At 53.5% G+C, this 14,892-nt stretch overlaps 1 protein-coding gene across 2 annotated transcripts; it reads left to right on the forward strand.

The window, feature by feature from the left end:
• Nucleotides 1–372: 372 nt before the first annotated feature.
• LYSMD4 (LysM domain containing 4) lies at nt 373–10,461 on the forward strand. 2 transcript variants are annotated; one of them, XM_090029340.1, is made up of 3 exons: nt 373–514; nt 1,952–2,239; nt 9,719–10,461. In XM_090029340.1, the coding sequence occupies exons 2-3, from the start codon at nt 1,967–1,969 to the stop codon at nt 10,367–10,369; spliced, it is 924 nt and encodes a 307-aa protein (XP_089885466.1). In that variant the 5' UTR covers nt 373–514; nt 1,952–1,966; the 3' UTR covers nt 10,370–10,461. The 2 variants fall into 2 exon arrangements, with proteins under 2 accessions (XP_089885466.1, XP_089885467.1); XM_090029341.1 differs by having other exon boundaries at nt 506–642.
• The last annotated feature ends 4,431 nt before the right edge of the window (nt 10,462–14,892 follow it).

Consider the following 14,892-nt stretch of genomic DNA (forward strand, 5'->3'; position numbering starts at 1 on the left):
CCGGCTTGTTTCCACACCTGGGATAGCCAGTGCTGGTAGTGCCTAGCTCTGTGGCATGTGTGTCAACAGCAGTGCTCACAAACAATCAAAAAGAAAAAAATAGTGCCCCCATTTTACAGACGAGACAACTGAGGCACAGAGTAGAGCCACAGCTGCTCACAGTGGCAGACTCAAGCCAAGAAGTCAGATTGCAAATGTGGGCAGGATCACGGCCTGGGACTCGGGACCCCCTCCAGGGCGAGCTCCTGCTTATGGAGTGGGGCGGTGGGGGAAATTGGGGGGGGGGGGGGTTGACACTGGCCCTTTAAATGTAGCCCCGGCCTCCTGACACGTTCCAGCGCTGAGCGCTCAACCGAACTTGACACCCGGGCCCCGCCTCTTCTCCCGGTCTATTGGTCGCCTGGCGTCCTCTTCCCGTCTTCAACAGGGAGCCCAGCCAGTCACCGCAGGGACGTGGCGGACAGCAAGTTCGGGTGTGGAGGCGGCGGCCGGACGGTCCGCGGAGGAGCGGAGGGTTAGTGAAGAGTGCGGGGTCCGAGCTGGACGGGCCCATTCCTTCCCTGCGGGGGGGGGCAGCGAGCTGGACGAGCCCATTCCTGTCCCGCGGTGGTGGGGGCGAGCTGGATGAGCCCATTCCTGCCGGTGGGGAGAGAGCTGGACGAACCCATTCCTGTCCGGGGCGAGCTGGACGGACCCGTTCCTGCCCCGCGGGGTGGGGGGTGGCCTTGTGCGGAGCGGAGGGGCGAACCCAGGCCTGGGGGGGGGGTGAGCCTCCTCCCCCCGGCCCGTGTAGTCTCGCCCCTCCCCCCGCGGGGCAGGTGGTAGCGCCCCCTGAGGGCCGCTCTGTGGCCCCCGCCCCGGCCCGAGCCGTTGTCCCGGGATAAGCCCCACGCGAGACAAATAGGGGCGGGGCCTGACAGGTGGGTGGGGGGTCTGGGGGGGGATGCATGAGATCTAGGGGGACGCAGGGTTTTGGGGGGATGGGATCAGAGTGGGGTCTAGGGCCACACAATGGGGGGATGGGATCCAGAGGCCACATGGATTTGTGGGGATGGGATCAGCAGTGGGATCTGGAGGCCAGATAGATTTTGGGGGTTGGATCTGGGGGCACACTGATTCAGGGGGATGGGATCAGGGTGGGATCTGGGGGCGCACAGATTTGGGAGTGATGGGATTCGGGTGGGATCTGCAGGCCCTGTGGATTCGGGGGGGGGGGGAATCTGGTGGTACACAGGCTTGGGGGGCATCTGGGACTACGCTCTGACCCACGCTGCCGGCGGCTCCCGTGAGAGCCCGTGTCTCCCCCAGCAGCAGCGGGGGCTCCCAACTTGGCGCCTCTCTCGCCCCATCTCCCCTGTTGCCCGGGGCAAAGGCAGCTTTGCTCTGTGTCGGATCCAGGCCTGGCCGTGCCGTCGTGCGAGCCCGTGCAGCTGCATCCCTCGTAGCTTCACATCCGTCGCAAACTGGCAGGAGGCCCCTGGGTGCTTCGTCCCCAGCTGACGCGCAGCTGCCTGGGGGAGCCCAGAGCCTGGCTGACCTTTCCCTCATGTCCGTGGCGAATTGTCCTGCACTTCCCCCGTGCTGACGGGCAGGCGTGGTGACTAATGTGGCTGTACGTGGCGCAATAGCATCACACAGTGATTTTTCGCTAGTGAGAAAACACTGCGGGACTCGCCACGGTGAAGGCAGGCTGCTCCCTCATCGTGGTGGATGCAAGCACCTCTTTCCGCCCTGGCTGCAGGAGCACTTTTGCTTGGTTTCTGCTGGGGGCTCTGGACCTCCCATGAATCCTGACATAGTTTTGTGGGTATTTGACAAAGTGGCTGCGCTTTCAGTCCATTCTCAGCCCATAAGGAGGGAGTTTGGGGACCAGCTAGGTAGACAGCTGGTTGCAAACGCTGGACTTGTTTCATGCTTAGGTAACCTGACATGTATCTGCTTTCTGTTCCAGGAGCTGGGATAAATCATGAGGCTGAATGAGGGGCTGACCAGATCCTTTCAGGCTCCCGTTACCGTCCATAACTATCCAAGCAGCCACGTCTATGTGTTTCGAAATGGCCGGTCGGACTCGGATGAGTCATCGGAGGAAGAGTTTGACATCATGGAATTACGGCCGAGGGGCAAGGAGCAGCAGAGACATGTGGCTTCCCGGGAGAAGGTTGGGGACGTGGTGCTGCTGGAACGAGAGATTACGGCGGGTGACAGCCTTAACAAGCTCGCTCTACAGTACGGCTGTAAAGTAAGAGCCGGGCTCCCGTGGAGGATGCAGCTGCTTTAATTTTTAATTTTCTTTAGTACTTAGTTTCACGGGGGTTTCTGTAACCACCTGTAACTAGACCAGATACCTCAGCTTCTGTCATTCCAGAGAGAAATCTGGTGGCGTGGAAAGGCAGCTGCCTCTGTGTGCGTACGTATGCGCTGAATGATTGGCACCTTGATAAAAACCAAGCTAAGCAGGGTGCCTGGTGAGTCCTTTAACTCGTATTATAACTCATAAATACTAATAATGATAGGTTGTTGTCGTCTCTACGCCCTCTGTGACCTGGGTTCCTGTGTGATTTGTGTGACTGAACCTTGTGGAGTGCTCATGTAACTTCCACCCAGTTATTATTTTGAGTGAGGGCAGTATCTGTATAAAGGATAGGATGGGAGTGCCCTGCCCTACAAGAGCTGGCTGGCTGTTAAGCAGTTGGATGGATTTGTGCTGCCTGGTCAGAGGGAAGTGTTATTGAAGGTTTTCTCTACTCAGGATGCTCTATTTGGAGGACCAGAATTTACAGGTATCAGAAAGAGCATGTTTAAAGGAGGTATTTACAGGGAGTGAGACTCAAGATCATTAAGGACAGAGGTTTTATTTCTGCTTCCTGCTGCCCACAGAAATGCATGTGTTCCAGCTGCCAGCAGGGCAAACAGGAACTTCATAGCTGTCTCTGCTTCTCCTCACTCGCGCTGCAAGTCTCAGCCCTTCAACCATGCCCATCTCACAGCTGCCTCCTTTACTAATAGCAAAAGTAGCCCCAGGAGTATTTAAATGTAAATGCACACCCCACGGTACATCAGTATGATGGTGGTATGTGCTGGTATTCACACTGACCTGCAGAAGGATTGCAGAAGAAGGGTAACTGGAAGGTCGTAGAACTGTCTGAGCAGTATTTCAGTAGTGCCCTGCTGTAACAGCTGAGCAGAGCTAAACGTTTTGGATCCGAATGCAGGACTGCAAGTTAAAGCAGTCTGTGATATAAAGGTGCAAAACTATCAAAGGTTTTTATGCCCTGCCAATGCGCTTTGCACTTTTCCAGGTCCAAAGACAAATAGTGCTTGAATAGACTTTGACCGGAACAGGCAGTAGCAGCTGGTATCGCATATTATCCTCTAATTAAATATGAAGTAGTTTCTCAAGTGTCAGCAATTCTAAAGCAATGTTTCTTACACTAAGACAAATCACCATGAGCAAAGACTAGAGTAAATTCCTCACAAGGAAGTCATTGAAATTCTGGGGGGACTTTGTCCATCCTTCTCTTCCAAATGTGAAAAAACAGTGTAAGAGAAGACGGTGCTCTGCAGGACTATCTTCAGGAAGAATGTCTGAGCTCTTTGGACTGGAGCAGAGGTGTGTGTTTGAACAGCAGTGGTCCCTAGCATTCATTCCAGTATGGATCTGCTGGTATTTTGTCCCAGTGATGTGCAGGAGGTAACTCCTGGGAGTGATCTGAAGTACTAGGCAAGAAATGATGAGCTGGGGCATGAGTTGGGCGGTAGCTCAGAGTAAGGAATGTTGCCGTGTTAGAAATCCTGACTTCCTGAACATGATGAGAACATTGCCCCTGATTTCATTAGAGCCAGGATTTTTATCTCCTGCTTTTAAAAGAAGACAATAAGTGTTTCTCCTTGTATTAGACACTTTAAGAGTGATTTTTTTTTTTTGAGGTGCCCTCCTGTATATGAAGTGGATCTTTTACTCTGTCTTGGTTTTTTTGGTGTTGCTTTGCTTTTTGGCTTTGCTGTTAGCTGGGACACAGAGAACTCATTGCAGCCAAAAGAGCTCCTACAGGTCCACACTCGTGCGCTATTCCCATAGGCAGCTTCCCTCTGCACTGCTTGAGCTTGCAAGGTTTGGGTGGTTTGCGTAAGGTTTGTGCTGCCTGGGGAGACTTGCCTCTTCGTGCTGGAATGAAAACCTTACTGCTGGTGAACTCTGGGTCTCTTCACGCACAGGAAAACACTAATGCAGCAGGTCTGGTTCCTGGAGTTCAGCTAAGAGGGCTGATCCACTCTCCATTGCAGCCCCTGGCTTTATGACTTGATTTTCTTAAACCTCTTCTCATTGCCTGCTTATCAGTCACAGGGAGGGCTATACACGTGCAGCAAGACTGCTTGGACGTGCTGTAATTACAGTGCATTCAAGCAGACTTGATTAATCAAGTCTGCTGAAGCGTGGTAATTACTGCACTGCAGCAGACTCCAGCGTCATGTGCATCAGTGCCCCCATGCTGAAAAATGTGGGGGGCGTTTTAACTAAAGCTCATGGTTTCATAGTTGGTTGGGTCGGAAGGGACCTGAGCAGAGCATCAAGTCCGACCCCCTGCCATGGCAGGAAAGAGTACTGGGGTCAAACGACCCTGGCAAGGTGTTTGTCTAGCCTTGTCTTAAAGACCCCCAGGGTAGGAGCCAGCACCACTTCTCTTGGAAGTTGGCTCCAGATCCTACCCGTACTGACAGTGAAGTAGCACCTCCTGTTGTCTAGTCTGAATCTACCCTCTGCCAGCTTGTGACCGTTATTCCTGGTCACTCCTGGTAGTGCTTGGGGGAACAGGGACCCCCCAGTGCCTGCTAGTCCCCCCTGACTAGTTTGTAACAGGCCACTAGATCCCCCTCAGCCTTCTCTTGTGAAGGCTGAGCAGGTTCAGGTCCTGTCGCCTCTCCTCGTAGGACCTGCCCTGCTGCCCCCTGACCATGCTAGTGGCCTCCTCTGGACCCTCTCCATGCTGTCCACATCCCTCCTGAAGTGCGGCGCCCAGACCTGGACGCAGTACTCCAGCTGTGGCCTGACCAGTGCCGTATAGAGGGGGAGGATCACCTCCCTGGACCTGCTCGAGATGCATCTGTGGATGCATGACAAGGTGCGGTTGGCCTTCCTGACCGCGTCCCCACACTGCCGGCCCATGTTCATCTTGGCATCAATGATGACTCCAAGATCCTTTTCTGCCTCTGCACTGCCTAGAAGGGAGTTCCCCAGCCTGTAGGTATGATGCCAGTTCTTCCTCCCCAGGTGCCTCACCTGGCACTTGTCAGTGTTGAATCCCATCCTGTTCTCATCCGCCCACCCCTGTAACCTGTCTAGGTCCGATTGCAGCCTATTCCTCCCTTCTAGCGTGCCCACATCCCCCCACATCTTAGTTTCATCAGCAGATTTGAACAGGTGCTTTTTACCCCTTCGTCCAAGTCACTGATGAAGATGTTGAACAGTGCGGGCCTGAGGACCGAGCCCTGGGGGACCCCACTGCCCACGTCCCTCCAGGTTGTCCACCACCGCTCTCTGGGTGCGGCCCTCCAGCCAGTTGGGGACACATCTGGCTGTGTGGGGGGTCGACACCACAGCCCCCAGTTTCTTAATGAGAACGGGGGGAGAGACAGTGTCGAAGGCCTCCTGAAAGTCCAGGAAGACTGTGTCCACTGCTACCCCTGTGTCTAATGATTTGGTGACCTGGTCGCAGAAGGCCACCAGGTTGGTCTGACAGGACCTGCCTCCAGTGAACCCGTGTTGGCTGCCCCTAAGCATGACCTCCCCTGCTGGCCCCTTGCGGACATGTGCCAGGATAATTCTCTCAAAAAGCTTGCCCAGAACTGAGGTAAGACGAACCAGACTATAGTTCCCTGGGTCCTCCTTCCTCCCCTTTTTGAAGATGGGAACCATGTTGGCCTCTTCCAGTCCTCTGGTACCACGAGTGCTCGTACAGCCGTGCCAGGGTCCCGCAATGACCTCAGCCAATTCCCTCAGCACTCGGGGGTGGAGATCGTCCGGACCAGCTGATTTAAATACATCCAGTTCCTCCAGAAGTTCCCTGACTAGATCCTCCCTGACCCTGGGCCTGGGTGCGCCTCCCCCGGGGCCCTGAGGGGGGCTCGGGGTGGGGGTGGCTATTCCGGTCCCTGCTCAGGAAAATGGAGGCAAAGAAATAGTTAAATAGGTGTGATGACCAGATTTCTCAGCGTGTCTTGTGGGGGCCACACTTTACCTGGTACCTTCTTTTTGCCCCCTATGTATTTAAAAAAGGACTTCTTGTTGTCCTGGATCCGGAAAGCTAGTCCCAGTCCCATCTCCGCCTTGGCCTCCCGGACTCCCCGAGCAACCGCAGTGCAGTCCTCCCTGGGGATGGCCCCTCCCTGCCGTTGGGTGTGCGCCTCCCTTTCAGCTCATTCAACAAGCTTTAGTTAAAAAACCTCTGCTGCCATTTTTCAGTGTGAGGACTCTGATACACATGACACTCTGGATGCTTTAATCAGAGCCCCCTCAGCGCCGCTCTGATTAATTAAAGCCTGCCCCTGTTCCCGGAGCACATGTATAGATGCCCTGGGAGGCTGGCACTAGGATTAAATTTCTAGTGCCTCCCAGATTCCCACTTAAAACTGCCTGACTTTCTGTGGCCATCTGCCACTACCTGTGCTGCCGGCTGGCCCTCAGCTGGCCAGGAAAGAAAAACTCTTCAAGTGGCCATTGATCAGCAGCTGCGGCGACAAAGCTGTTTGAATTTGTGCTGGGGCTGTTTGCAAGCTCTCTGCTTAAACCAAGTCAGTGCACCGAGCTGGCTGTGCCGCTGTGATTCATTCTGTAAGAAAGAAGTTTGGCCGCTTTCAAGCTCCCCAAAGAAATGTCCCCGCTTCCTCTAGAAAATGGAGCTTATTAGCATGAAATGAGCACAATGGAGACTAACCCCTAGGGACAGAAGTTACACATAAACCTGTTTAAATCATCAGAAACTGGTTTAAATAAGTTCAGTGCATATAAACCAGTTTCAAAATGTCCAAAACTGGTTTAAGATAAACCTGGTTGAATGTTGTATCAGACTTAACAGATTTGGGTCAAATTGATTTACGGAACTTCTGTCCCCAACTCCTTGCTGCAAAGATTGAATCAGTTCAGACTCAGGCTTTTTGAATGCCCGTCCCTGGAAACAGCAGCGTCTGTCTGGCGCTGGGTTTCTGCTGGTGGGCTTCTGCAGTGGCTCGGTCGGATGTGCGGCCTTTGGGTTTTGCCTGGAGCCCTATTGGCGTGTGCCCTGCTCTGCGTGTCTCCGGGAGAACTCGGGCTCCCTGGCACCTCATCTGGAGAATTCGCCTTCTGCCCTCCCCTTCTGTTGCCGGTTGAGGACCCAGAACAGGGCCCACACGTGGGTTTCTAGCTTTGAAAAGCTGAGTGCTGCTTACAGCATTGTCCTTTCATCATCTCTCCCCAGTGGGTCCAGGGGCACTAACACTGTCTCTGACAGAAAGATGCAGTCATTCATTGCCCGGGGTCTGTTTCCCCGGTGGATGTTAGCCCCGAGAAGGATCCAGCAGTCGGATACTCCGGCGGTAGTGCTGGAGCTGCAGATTCCCAGTCTCGGCCACGGTCGTTCAGGTTCTGGTAGTGTCTGGAAGCCCCAGTCGGCGAGAGTCCCTGTTGGGCTGGGCACTGTACAGATATGGTGGGCTGTTTTCCCTACCACAAGGAGCTAACAGGAGGCAGAGACATGATGGGGAGCAAAAGGCAGTGGGCAGCTCAGTGTGAACAAGAAGGCCATGGGTTGCAGGAAAGGTAATCCCTTTTTTTTTCCCAGCTGGGATTTCCATAGTGATTTGTTTCTCTCCATCCAGCTAGTCTCACTCTGTGTCTTGTCCTTGCACCGTTATCTCTGTGGTCTTGGGTTGTCTTTTTCCTCCTTGAATGAGTAAGTATTTGTACTCTCAAAGCATTAAGCCGCCCAGCCATGGGCCAGGACCCCCTCGTGCTGGGTGCTGTACAGACTCGGGTTGGAAAGATGTTCTGAGGCCAAGAGCTTACAGCCTAACGCGGCCTTTAGCAAGGAGCTGTTTTTCCCCATGGGTAATCCAGGAAAAAAGCCTTGGCAGGGTGGGCACAGGCTCTCCAGGGGACACTTCCTGAGGTGATTGCCTTTCTGTCCCCAGTCCTCTTAAAGCTGGTCAGAAACCTGAGCCAAAAGATTTGTGTGCAGTGAGCGCAGAGCGGGGCTACCTGCCTTTACGCTGATGTGGCTGAAAATTCCCGGAGCTCTTGGTCCTCGCTCAGGAAGCGCTGGTCCCTTTACTTGGGCCCAACAGTGAACTCGTAGGCAAGCCATCACGGGATCCCAGCAGCACAGAGCAGGAGCCTGAGCAGTCCCTGAGCCGCACCGAGGCTCTGAGCTCTCCTGTGGTAGACATGGACACAAGAGTGCACTGTGCCCACAGAAAGCACCTGCCCCAGTGGCTTGAGCTGGGCGGGGGGGGCTCTAGAGTCTGGCCCCTGGTATGTGGTAAGATGGGAACCAACCACAGTCATCACCAAGATGCCAACTAATAAGTCTCCTTTTTTCTGAGAGGCCAAAATGCAGTTTTCCTCCAAAATGCTGTCCTGAGAACACCAGCTGTCCATTCGCAGCATGAGGCTCGGGCAGGGCAGGAAGGAGGCTAAGGACTTCAGCCAGGGCACCTGGGTCTCTTTCTGGAGGATATGGGAAAGGCATGAAATGGAGTAAGTTAAAAGTAGGGAGCAGCTGACTTGTGGCAAGTGTCCTTATGCCCACTCCTACCCCTGCAGGAAGTGAAAGCTAAAGCAGGGCTGCTTTGCCCTCCGTGAGACGAGACTGGACTCCTCCAGATGAGCTTTTACTTATTGCGGGCTAAGGACAGACACAGGGAAAGTCACTGCCTCGCCCCTGAGTGCTGGCAGCACTGCTGGGAGTCCTTTCAGGCTAGCGTTTGAATCCTCCTTGCCTTCAAACCGGACAGTTGGTTTCAGAAGAGATGTGACGAAGTGCGGAAGTAGCCGTGTTCTTGACACGAGTCGCATGTGGTGAAGAAGTGTCACCTGCAGAGCCCGCGGTTCTCCCCTCGATGAGGCTAGTTATGAAATGAGCCCGGCTTCCGCTAGACTTTTCAGCCTGCTGAGAGCTGGTAGTCTGCAGGGACGGGAAGCGGTGTGGGGGCCAGAATATAGTGCGTCTGAGCCTGGAACAAGCAGGGCCAGAGCAGGTTTGGCTTTTGGCTTCAAGATTCCTCTCCAGGCAGGACTAGTGCTACTCCAGGAGACGAGGCAAAGGCAGCACACGCTTCCTGTGGAGTGGGGTAGTCTTGTTTGTTCATGCACCAATTGTCTGCTCACCCAAAAGAGCTAAAAGTACTTTATTCACAGAGTGCAGGGGGCGTGGAAGTGACTTTAAAAAGTCTTCACTGCCACAGCTTTCCCCCACAAAGCTAAGGCAGAAACAGCAGTGGCAGACAGTAGAAACCACAGAGATGGGAAGGAAAAGGCAATAAGGCACACGGAGCATTTCCTTAGGAACCCGTCGCACTTCTGACTGCCAGCTGGAAAAGCTACAAGAATATGTGCTTGATGAGCCCCCGTGTTTGCTCCCAGCGTACTGACGTGCGCGGCGCGTGCTGCGGTCTGTTTTCACGTCGGCAATCCTAAAGGATCACAAGAGCTCAGCCTAACGTCTGTCCTTTCTGGTTTCCTTAGGTTGCAGATATCAAGCGCATCAACAACTTCATCCGGGAGCAGGACCTGTACGCTCTGAAGTCCATCAAGATCCCCGTAAAGACCCATGGGGTGTTAACTGAGACCAGCAAAGAATTAAAAGCTCCTCGGAGTGAACGTGCCCAGGCTGCCCTGACCCTCGTTGACCTGCCGGAGCCTGAGGAGGCAGCCTCGAGCAGCAGCTGTGTTGAATCCGGGCACCTGACCGACTACTTTAAAGGGATCGACAAGAATATTCAGGACGCGGTGCGCTCAGAAGTCAGTATAAACGTAGACTGCGTTGAGGCACCAAACTGGCTACCTTTCGGCTCTGGAAGACCAAAGGAGGCCAGTACAGGGGCAGACTGGGGAATCCAGTGGTGGAATGCTGTTTTCATCATGCTCCTGATAGGAATCGTCCTGCCGGTAGTTTATATCGTCTATTTTAAAACACAAGAGACCATGGCGGCAGCCCATGCCTCAAACACAACATTTGTCTCAAACCTCTCAGCTCACAGAACAGAGGGGGAATTATCACTACACTTACCTGCAGAGAAGCTCCCCGAATTGGGGAGACAGCCTGGCACTGTCTCCCTTCCTGACATGCACGCCCATAAACCAGTGGCTCTGTCCTCACCAGTTTCAGGGGGCTAATTTAAGTCAATCATAGGTGACTGGTGGGCTGTGGCTGCCATGTTTTTATGGAAGAATAAAGATGCTTCGTGGCTAACGGAGTTCAACAGCCAGTTGGCTTTATGTTCATAAGGTCTGCCAAGGGAAAAGTATAGTGCAGCAACCTGCTCTTCTTGGTTGGTTCAGGTATCCCTCAAGAGTGGCCTTGTCTAGGAATCTGAACCAGCCAAGCACTGGTTCTGCAGGCGCTGAGCTATTTAGTGTGTTATTGAGAGGAAAGTCAATCTAGCAAGGGACATTTTATGTGGACAGGGGTTGTGGGGTGGTGTGAAAATGCTTTTTCTCTTGCTGGAACAGAGTCATCCTGGTATCTTTAACCCTAACCGTGAGCTTATAGCTCAAGTAGCCACACTACACTGCCATCTGGCCTCACTGTGTAGGCTTGTGCCTCTGTAACAGTTTACTCTGCCAGTGACCAAATCAAGCTAAATTTATCTAGAACGATTGAGGCCTCTGCCATGTACAAAGCCTCGCTCTTTCATAGAAGTGCCTGGACTGCAGTAGGCCGGCACACCACTGTCTTCAGTTGGAGAGCTCACTGCTGCAGTAGGTTTCTCAGACTTGCTTTGTGGTGGGAAGTTCACCACGTTTTCAGTGCCCAGGGAGGTGTCCGAGACACTTAAGTTTGTCAACCTATGCTGAGTCTGTCAGCCTGTGAATTAGGAATTCAGGTCTCAGCAAGTTGATCTCCCCTTTGTGAAGTGGTAAAGAGGCAGGGCAAACCAGCCCTGTGATATCAGGAGACCCCAGAAAGAAGTGAACTCCTTCCCCTGGGTCAGGGCTTACAACACTAACAGTCAGAGCTGGACACAGGCATGGGTGAACCAGGTGGCCGTCCAGGGCCCGAGCAGTAAGGGGGCCTGAAAATGGTCATTTTTGTTTCCATTGTCTGATTTTGTTATTATCGTTATCTCTGGCAAAGTGGGGGGATCCGATACTAAAAGTTCACTCGGGGCTGCCAGGAGTCTAGGTACAGTACTGTGAACAGTTTGTTTGAACCGCAGATCCTCGTAGGCGTTCTTGGTGCCTGAGCAAGGCACCAGGTCTTGAAAGATGCTAATTAGGCTCTTGATACATCGCAGTCTGTTAGGGTTTACCATATGTCTTTTTCACGCTGTGTGCTGGGGGTTTGCAACCTGCAGTAAAAATCGTCCTCAAAGTCCATTTCAGCAGATGGAGAACTGCAGAAACAGTTATGCCGCCTTCTGGCTGAACACTAAGGTCACGTTTTTGCAGCCTCCAATGTAAACTACTCCAAAGGACGACTGTACAAAATAGAAGCCCTACAGTATGCTGCCTAAGCATCAGCTCTTTCAGCACAGAGCAAACACGAAGGAGCTCGAACCTTCCCTGTGCCCAGACACCAGTTACCATGGCGCTCCCACTCTGCTTTATGTGTTTGCTAGCCTGATTTTTCCCCCTCCTGGAGGCTGTAGTTTTGTCTTGCAGCAAGCCAAGGGCCCTTTGAACGTAGGCAGTAGGTGACTTCCCTTTTTTTGTCAGTTGTGGCTCTGGGATTCAGTGTTTGCTGCAGACTCAAGGTTAACAAGCAGCTTGTTGGTGAGCGGTGCATATGCCCTTGACATGAAATAGCTAGGTTTGTCGTCTAATAGTGATGGGAGCAGCTCATTAGCATCTTTCAGAGGTGCCAGTATTAGGGAGTGGAGGAAATGGGAAGCCAGGGAAAAGCAACCTTGAAACTCTTCTGTAGCACGAAGGCAGTTCCTGCTCCTCGCCTCCACTGGAGGGCACTGCCGCTACAGAAAACCATCCACGTCTGCGCTGGGCAGAGGAAATGCCACCGAGAGCCCTAACTTGCGCTGCAGCCGTGTTGGTTGGTGCCATACCGAGTGCATGGTGAAATTGTTTCATGTAGGCTGAATGCGGTGGGTATCTTTTCTTTTTCCTTTTCCTTGCAAGGTTGGTGAATATCCCGGTCCAGGGTGCTGGGATGACATAAAGGATCATGACGCTCAGTATTGCTGTTTGAGATACGTTATTGCTGATGCAGCCTCTTCCCGGCCTGAGAGCGCGCACGGACAGCACTGGTGTTTGCAGTAGCCTGAAAACTGAAGAAGTGTCCACGGCCAGGGGAGCTGCCAGCTGCGGTGCCTGAGTGCTGCCCCCAGGGCTGGACTGTCCAGGGCAGGACTGGGACATGGTTTGGACAAGGGAATCTTTTGCAGCGAGGAGGAAGCTCTGGGCAGGAGCCAGGGGAGAAACCTCTGTTGTTTTTAAAAGGTGCCAAAAGCCTCAGGTTTCATAAGGCAGCTGTGTCTATTTTAAATACAAATATATTTTCTTCTGTGAAGGAAACTCGGTCCCTTTTGTTCTCTGGGGGTTGATGTGAAACTTCTGAATGGTGAATGAGTCAATAAAAGCACAACGGGAACTACCCTGCCTGCAGTCTCCTTCTCTGGCAGCAACGGCTGGTGACATCCCAGAGTGAAGCTTGCCTTAAAAGGAAGGATGGCAGATTTCAGCCAGAGCCTGCAGAGGCTATTTATGGAGCTGGAGCATGGCTCTCATTCTCATCGGACAGAAATGCCCCCTTGACAAGAACACGCATCATTGGCAGCTGCCAAAGCACGGCGGCTGTTATCCATAGGCCTGGACAAGCCTCGTGTGTCCCACTTTGGAGGCATGGGGCTGGCTTCCCAGCAGGATCCCACTTTGTGTTGTGGTACCTGACTCGGTGAATACACAGCAGCCAGGTGCAGTGTCCTGTGCAATGCCTGGAGGTAGATGAGTGCCCAAGGGGGGAAGCTGTCTTCAGTCGCTAAGAGGAGATGCTGAAACACAGCATCAGGCCCTCCTTTGGGCAGTAGCACTTCTGCTGCAGCTGGGTGCCAGCCCCAGGCTTATCCCATAGATGCCTCCACTCTGGTGCCTGGCACCAGAGGGTTTCCATAAGACAAGGGTCATCTTATAGAAAAGATACAGACAAGCCTGGACTCAAACCCAAGCCAGTGCTAGTGCAGCTCAGAGCCCGTAACCACAAGGCTACAGAAGCATGTACCTCTAGGTGCTCTTGGCCCAATGGCTCATGCTTGGCTGTGCTGAGGGAGAGGGCCTCTAGTTCCTTTGACTCTGTTGTGGGCAGGGGTCACTTGGGCACAAGCGCTCCAAGGGCACAGGCAAAAGCCAAGGGAATTCCTGGTTTTGAACCATGATGTGGCTGAAGTAGGCCAGGTTTAAAGGTTTGTTGCTAGGGAGTCTGAAGATACCTCCAGATTTCAGGCACTTCCAGGCTTACGTGACCTAAGCCAGGAGCTCTGTGGGGTCTCAGTGACTCCTCATGAATAAGCTCCATTTCTAAAGCAGGAAACACTCCAGCTGGCAGCTGGAAACCCTGGGGACCAGAGGGCAAAGCTCCCAGCTGAACATCTAGATGGCCGGTCCTCAGGCTCAACCCTATCTTCAGTGACAGCTGCATGCATGGCCTTAGTTACCCCTGCCCCTTTCTGGTGTAAGCAACTGCACCCCAGTCACCAAGGCTGACGCCAAAGGAAGGTCAGAATCCGGCCACAGTTGCATAGCAGCATTGCCCACAGGGTTAAAGACAAGATGCAGCTGTAGATGGTAGACAGCTGAGGCAGCAGGAAGCTGCAGTAATGCCTCCAGATGTCATTGCCATGTGCTCGCTGCTCAAAGGGTGGCTGTTGCGCTTCTGCAGGAGCATTGGCCTCTCCTGTGCCCTGCTGAGCCACTGCCCAGCACTGTTACATAGGAAGCTGCTGTTCCTGCTACAAGCAGGAAAAACAAGTGTCTGGGACCCTTGATAAAGGCCCCACCCCCCCACCACCAAAGGCAATGGCCTACCTGTCAGCTCTGTTTCCTTTCGGTGTCAGTCCTGAGCTGGATCCATCACCCAATCAGCCAGTTCTGGGACTTAAGTCGCTCCTGGCTCTGCTTCACCAGAACATCATGTCTCATGTCCCTGCCACAGGTGCTGAAGGGGAAAGCATCTGTGACCTGCAGGCACTGCAAGCTGCATGTAGGATGTGTCATCAGCAGGGATCGTGGTTTTCTGTTTCTCATGGAAAACAGAGAAAACTACAGATTTCCCCTTTTTCATCAGAGAAAACGTGGATTTCTCCTCTGAGCAGAGAAACCCATGGATTCCCTGCTTTAGCAAAGAGCTCTGCAGGCTGGTTGAGCTCCAGCCTGCAAGAGCTGTTTGTAAACAGGGCAGACACCCCCCCCCCCAGCCCTGCCCAGAGGTGGACGGGGAGGGGGAAGGGCAGGGCCTGAGGCTCTCAGTCAGCCACAACTTCACTCTTCTCTTGGAGCCTGTGAGGTAAGTGGGGCTTGCAGGGACAGGGGGCTTGTGGGTCACAGCTGGGGGGCACCAGCAGGGCTGTGGGGAGCCAGGAGCTGGCCCCGCCACTGCCCAAGCAGGCAGCACCAGTGGGGGAGCTGGTTCCATGCTGCTTCTGCTGCAGCTGCCTGCTGTTGGGGGCAGGAAGCTGCAGACTTGAGTC

The sequence above is a fragment of the Crocodylus siamensis genome, chromosome 15 (genome assembly GCF_052110815.1).
Source record: "Crocodylus siamensis isolate JL-2025a chromosome 15, ASM5211081v1, whole genome shotgun sequence".
NCBI lineage: Eukaryota > Metazoa > Chordata > Crocodylia > Crocodylidae > Crocodylus > Crocodylus siamensis.